We start from the raw sequence: 7,067 nt of genomic DNA on the forward strand, positions 1-7,067 counted from the left end.
ATCAAGTAACTCCATGCTTGTCTCCCATTTCAGGGATCACAAAGTTTAACAATAACAGAATTTGAGCCAGAGGATCTAGAAACTGAGCTGTTTGCAGACAGATACCCAGGTTACAACGGCCACTTCACAGCAGACAAGCTAATCCAGAGCAGAGATGAGCCAAAGCAGCTTCCACTGGCAGAGCAGAAAAGAATTGATCACTGGGGGATCCTTGAGGCTGAAAGGATAAGGCAGATTGTGGAAATGGATGAACAAAGGGAAATGGAAGAACAAAGAGAAATGGAAGAACAAAGGTGCCAAGAGCGTGAGCAGATCCAAAAAGAGCAGGAGAGGAGGGATCGTGAAGAGGAGAGCAGGCAGAATCTCCTTGAAGGAGAGACATCTTTGAAAACAGAGGAGCAAGCACGCCAGGAAGAGGAGAGAAGACTGCTGGAGGCAGAAAAGAGGCAAGAGCTGGAGAAGCAGAGGAAGAAGGAGCTGGAAGAGCAACAGAGACAAGAGGTGGAACAGCAGAAGCACAGGGAGTGGGACGAGCAACAAAGACAGGAGCTGGAGGAACAGAAGCACAGGGAATGGGATGAGCAACAGCCACAGGAGCTGGAGGAGCACAAACACCAGGAACAGGAGGAGCAAAAGAGACGAGAGCTGGAGCAACGGAAGTACCAGGAACAGGAGGAGAAGAGCCAAGACCTAGAGGAGCAGGAGTTCCAGGAACAGGAGGAGCAGAGATGCAAGGAGTTGGAGGAGCAGAAGAGGCAAGAGCTAGAGGAGCAGGAGCACCAGGAATGGGAAGAGCAGAGGCACAAGGAGCTGAAGGAGCAACAGAGACGAGAGCTGGAGGAGCAGAAGAGGCTAGAGCTGGAAACACAAAGGCAACGTGAGACTGAAATACAGTGTCAAGAGGAAGAGGAAAGAAATCAGCTGGAGGAACAAAAAGAACTCAATGAACAAAAGAAGGAAGAAAAAGAGAGACAAGAGCTAGAAAAGAAAGAACTTCAAGAAACTGAAATAAAACAGAAGCAGGAGAAGGAGCTGGAGAGCCTCAAGCAACAAAAGAAACAAGAGGAACAAAGGCAGCACTTGAAGGGGAAAGGAGAAAAGACAGAGGAAGAACAACCCCAGCAATTACTGGAGAAGAAACAGAAGCGGGAAGAGCAGAGAAAACATAAGCTCACAAAACAAATGCACTTGGAAAGTACAGATATTATGCAACACGACGAACTGAAGCAGCAAAAGGACCAAAATGAACAAGAATGGAGCAAGCTGCAGGAGCAGAAGACAGAACCGGATGGAAAATATCTTCAGCAAAAGCAACAAGAAAAATCCTTGGAGCAGCAACAGGACAAGGATCAGCTGCGTTCTGGAGGGGCTGACAGGCATCCGGTGGAGGACAAGCTCCAAGAAAGACCAAGACCCCCAAAACTGAAACAGACAGAAAAAGGGAATAAAACAGCAGAAGAAATCCTAGCCCAGAAGCTGAAGAGAGAAGTCGATGCTCAGGAACAAAAGCGAATAGGGGAAGAACTCAGGTGGCAGGAGGTAGACGAAAGACAAACTGCATCCAGACCCTTCACGTTCCAGGTGTCTTCTGGAGATAAACAGATCATATTTCAGAAAGTAAATCTGAGTCCAGTCATGCCTGTCAAGGGAGCAGGGCTCGCTTCTCCTTCCCTCAAAGACTGCAGGGTGCACACCTCCAGCAAGAGCTCCCCCACACTGCCCTCGTCTGTGTGTGTGCCCCACACGGCTATTTTGGTTACTGGAGCGCAGCTGTGTGGCACCGCGGTTAACCTGAACCAGATAAAGGACACGGCTTGTAAGTCCTTACTGGGCTTGACAGAAGAGAGAAAAAACGTGGATATTCCTTCACCAGAGAAGGCCCAGGAAAAAAAGCCAGGTACCAAACCCGCTAACAGTAAAATGAAATATGCACAAGAGACGCTGGACCAAGCCACGCTGGCTGAGTGGGCCTCCATCCGCTCCAGAATCCTAAAGAACAAAGAAAACAGCAAATACAACGAGAAGGACAGAGTGAGCGGCTGCAGGCACAGCGACGACTGGACGCCCCGAGGGCGAGGTGCTTCCCATGGTAACTTGAGGAAAACCCTGTCTGCAAATGCGAAGTTCTCGATAACACCAGCGTGGCAGAAGTTTTCAGAAGCTTCAAAAAACAATTTGGACACTGAGAACGTGAGTGCAGCGAAGGGCAGTGAAGCGGTGGCTGTGGGAAGAACCACGGGCTCAGCCGCTGACCTGGCTGGGGAGGTGGCGCCCGCTTTGAAGGACAGCTTAGCTGAAACGGCTAAAGAGAAACTGGAAACCCGCAGTGAAATTACAGACAACACAGAAGGCTGTAAGTTTGCAAAAGATCTTCCATCTTTCCTGGTTCCAAGCTTTCCTCATCCTCCAGGTGAAGAATTACCCCAGCCAGAACCTCCAGGTGCGCTGGAAAATCAGCAGGGTGCCAGCACCAAAAAAACTGATAAACCAGCACCAAATGGAGAAGAAAACGTTTCTCCTTTTGGGATAAAGTTACGGAGGACAAACTATTCCTTACGTTTCCATTACGATCAACAGGCAGAGCAAAGGAAGAAGAAAAGATACAGTGCAGGAGATAGCTTTGATGGTGTGCCTGACCCTCTGCTTACGACAGAAGGTGAGAAGGAACCCACTGTTTTTGCTCCACAGGAGAGCACCTCCCCTGGCACGGGAAGAGCGAATGTCCGTGGGAATTTAAAAGACTCCAAAGACTCTGCAGTTACTGTGGTAGAGCTCTCACAGCCTGCGGGCACACCACTGCCAGCCCCCAGCCAGGGCTCTTTACCTCCTCACGAGAAACCAGCGTGCAAATCACTGGCCCCACAGAAGCCTGCACTAGCCCCGAAGCCTGCCAGCCAGACGCCGCCGTCCTCTCCTCTCTTGAAAATGAACCGCTCGAACCTGGCTGACACGCTAGGGCAGAGGTTTGTTAAAGCTGAACCGGATGGCAGCTGGAGGAGAGAAGACAGAACAGTGCCCCCCACGGCACTGAGTGAGAACAAAAATGAAGAGGAAGAAATCAGAGAAAAGAAGTCATTTTTCCCATCTCTAAGCATTCCCTGGAGAGAGAAGAATGACAAAAAGCCTGAGCCGCTGAAGAAAGGTACGTACTTTGAAAAACTCTTAAGCTATGGCACGCTATTTGTGGAGTGCCGCTACTTTGCTTAGGGTTGTCTGAGGGAGACTTCCCATTCCCGCAGTTTGATTTAGATACACACAAAATCAATGTGGCCAGTGTGACCTGCTAAAGTAAATTAATTTCTAGGAGGTAACTGAAGCGTGTGTGTTTTCTGAGTTAGTCAAATGATGGACTTCGTGTTCCATGTGTAATGGCATCATCGGAGCAGAGGGAGTCATTCTTACAATTCACATCATGTCGTATATATTTTTAGGGGAACGGTATCTAACTTACAAAGAAAATAAGATGCAGCTGCCCTTACGGTGCCTGCCCTGGGCAAATTCTCTCCCTACCTATACATGGACATACCAGCCTGCATTTCAGAAGCACTCTGCAGTAGTAGAAGCAATCTGAGTAGTCATAGTCGCTCTTTGGAGGAAGGCTGAAAGTGCCTGTGTCCTGAAATAGTGTTCTGTACAAATGGAAAAAGCCCCCTGTCAGCATAAGGGCACTCACAGAGCATTTATTTGGGACCCCCCCCCCCCTTTTCTTTTTTCATTCTTGGTTTCTGTAAGCATCAGGGCACTTCTAAAGTCATATCTCAGCAGAACCACTACATATTTTCACAGTCTGTGAGCACGAATACCCTTTTCCCTTTCACTTTTAAATGAGGATTTATGGAAATAGTTGGAGGCATCGCTGCCACCCTGGGAGAGCAGGGACTGGTGCTGAGGGTTTTCTGTGCTCTGCAGGAACCTTTACACCCACAGGGCTGCTCCCTGCCCCTCACAGCTCTATGCTGGCTGCAAGCCCCAATGTTGTTCAAGATACAGAAAGTCTCTAGCTTGTTGTCAGAGATGCTTTTAGCCTCAAATACAACTTGCAAACATCAGTACAGATATTTAAAGGTTTGTAAGATCAGATTATAGGTATTTTGGTTGCTAGCTCCAATGAGACTTCTCAAATAACTGCTCAAATAAAGTCTGATTTCTTTCTGGGAGTAGCCAAAGGCACCAACTGTTAGAGAAGGTTACATCCACCTTTTATTGCTCTTGCATCACTGCACTGAATGAGAAAACAACCAATGCTCAAGTGGCAATTAAAAAAAAAAAAAAAAAAACACTTTTTAAGAGGGACTGCAGTTACAATTAATTTTCAGCACCCTTTATTAGCTGAGTTTGGACACTGTTCCCTTAAATGTGGCTGGAAGACCAGGACGCTGCAGTATCTAGTGGCTGCAGCCCTTTCCTTCCCTCAAAGGTACAATCAATCATTGAATATGTATCACTTACTTTCACTTAAATGTCTCCTAGGTAGTGGGGAAGTATATGTAGTAAATTAGGCTAGAATTCTAGTGGACAGGCTTTCTAACAACAACAAAAAGATAGATTTGTACTGCTGTATGAGAACGCTGAATTGGGTCTTATTCTTGAGGCATTCAAACAGTTTCAGGTTTTGCCATACAGTTCATGAAGGTCTGTCCATGGCACAGAAATCAATAAGCTTAGCTGCAGAGTTGGACATGGTGGATAAGTTGTACTGATTTGCTTGAGCAAGGGATGTGCATTACTCAACCAGTTCTCTTCATGTTTTCTTGCAGAAAAACCAGTCCTCCAGAGCAGGCACTCTTTAGATGGCTCTAAATTGATGGAAAAAGTTGAAACTTCACAACCACTTTGGATTACATTGGCGCTACAAAAGCAAAAGGGATTTCGTGAACAGCAAGCTACTAGGGAAGAGAGGAGACAAGCCAGAGAGGCAAAGCAAGCAGAGAAGCTGGCTAAAGAAAATGTAAGCAATCCTTAGAAATAGTGATGTGATCATTGCAACTACTGGCTGGTTTTATTTTGTGGAAGGGATTTTTTGTTGTTGTTGTGGTCGGTCTGTAAGATGTCATAAAAGCCAAGATGAAGGTGAGTAAAAAGTAGTCTGAAAGTCCAGAGTTCCATTCTGCAAATCTCCAGAAGGAAATAATGTGCAATAGTGTGACAAAATCTGATGTCTTAATATCAGAGGGTAGTTAACAGCAATCATAAGCAGGACCCCTATGCAGGTCGTACAACAGAAAAATTGTATGGAAGGTCTGTCCTTCAGAGCTTGAGAGAATCTCGGTGCTTTGGGATGTAACAGCTGGAAGATTCGTTACTAGTAACAAATTTACTAGTAAATAAACTAGTAACTAGTTATTAGTAAGCTTGAATTTATTTTTATCAGCATATATTACTTGGATAAAATGTAGATGAGTGAAAGAAATGGACTGTAATATAAAACATGCAAACACTTAAAGCAGGCAATGAATTCAAGTATCGCATCTCTCCTGTTCTCTAAGTAGGTATTTTTCTATCAGTAAGAAAACCATTTCCCCTTACAGTACAGCAGTGACGCTGTATGTAGGAACCACAGATGGTAAAAAGGGAAGTTGTGTGGATAATGAAGCCCATTTTGATGTTTGTTATGGGACCCAAATTTCTGATGGACAGATATGTACAGACATACGTAACTGGTGGAAGAAAGCAGTGGGTGTGAAGCTGCCCACAGACACACACTGTTCTGTACTGTGTGTAACAGGTTGGGCTGGGTCAAACTGCTCAATATTTTGACTGAAATGACAAATTTAATTTTACTGTCTTCTTTTACAAGCTTTACTAACTCTAAGTTTTGGAAGAATTGGAGTGTTTGGATTCTTTGCCCAAAAGGAAGGTTAAGGAAGGGACAGGTGATGACCAAAAGCATCAAGCATGCTATCTCTTACTGGCAGCCACTACAGGACAGGCCGGTCCTAATTTACCAATTTTTCTTCTCTGTTCTAGGCGGCTGTGAGTAACCAGTCAGATAATAAAAGCAGCAGCAGCAAAACAAGCACACTGCAGAAATCTACGCCTCAAGAGGGGGAGAAGAAAATTGAGACTGCTGTGTCAAGACTAGAAAGAAGGGAGCAGCTGAAAAAATCTAATACCCTTCCAACTTCTGTGACAGGTACAATGACAGATTTGCATTTCCTCTAAGAATAATGCACTTTTAGAAGTGGTATAGTATGATCTTGAGAAAGTGAATGACTTTTCTCTCTCTTATTACCCCTAGAATTAAGAATGCGTTTACTTTTAGCAGAAGCAATACAACTTGGCCCAGTCTCATGTACTGACCATTACGCTGGAAGTACATTGTTTTAATCAGCTTTTGCTAGGTTCCCCAGATCAGTAAAGTTGCAGAACTATGTCTGCTCAGAATTACCCCAGTTCAAGTTAACAACTCAAAACAAAAATTAGGCTGTCTCCCCAAGTCATATCCAGCAAGTATTTTTTGAATGAGTCTAGTGAATTTAAGGGCATTTGCTTTGCTGCAAATTGCAACTGCAGTGCTGATTTGCCTTTAGGCTGAGGGTCAGAGCAGAGCAGAGATGGTGTACCTGTGTGGGAAACAGGGCGTGTTATGTTCTCACACCTCTCTCTTTGGAGAGGAGAAATTATCTCCCAGAATATTTGGAATGAGGACTTGTGCCATTCAAAAAGACAAAAAATAAACTTTGAAGACAGCCTATCACTTTGAATTTAGGATATATTTAGTATCTAGTTTGGACAGTTGGAACCAGAACCCACTACTGGACTTGTCACTTGGATAAAGTGAATATTCATAAATAATATTCATACCTTATGTATTCAAAAGGCAGAAACATGAAAACAAATGCTTCCCCAAAGGTCATGGCATTTGGAGTGATTGTTGAAATCTGAGATTTGTGTCATATTTCTCTAGCCAACATTAGTTATAGGCAAAAGGTTTTGAAGAAGACTATGGATAAATAATGAAGAAACCTTTTTACAGGCTAGGCTGTAAATAATGGGGGCTGCTTTGAAAGTAAAGTGTTAATACTTGTTAGCTAAGCATCAACAATGCCTGTAAACATGCTTAATAA

General features: G+C 44.5%; 1 protein-coding gene across 9 annotated transcripts in view; it reads left to right on the forward strand.

The window, feature by feature from the left end:
• CRACD (capping protein inhibiting regulator of actin dynamics) overlaps nt 1-7,067 on the forward strand; it is a 122,739-nt gene that overhangs the window by 111,220 nt on the left and 4,452 nt on the right. For all 9 annotated transcript variants that reach the window (XM_084517850.1, XM_084517844.1, XM_084517851.1 and 6 more), the window contains 3 exons: nt 34-3,142; nt 4,758-4,948; nt 5,968-6,133. In XM_084517850.1, the coding sequence (XP_084373976.1) occupies nt 34-3,142; nt 4,758-4,948; nt 5,968-6,133 (3,466 nt within the window). The remainder of the gene's footprint in view (nt 1-33; nt 3,143-4,757; nt 4,949-5,967; nt 6,134-7,067) is intronic.

Source organism: Aythya ferina (assembly GCF_964211825.1).
Source record: "Aythya ferina genome assembly, chromosome: 4".
Lineage (NCBI taxonomy): Eukaryota > Metazoa > Chordata > Aves > Anseriformes > Anatidae > Aythya > Aythya ferina.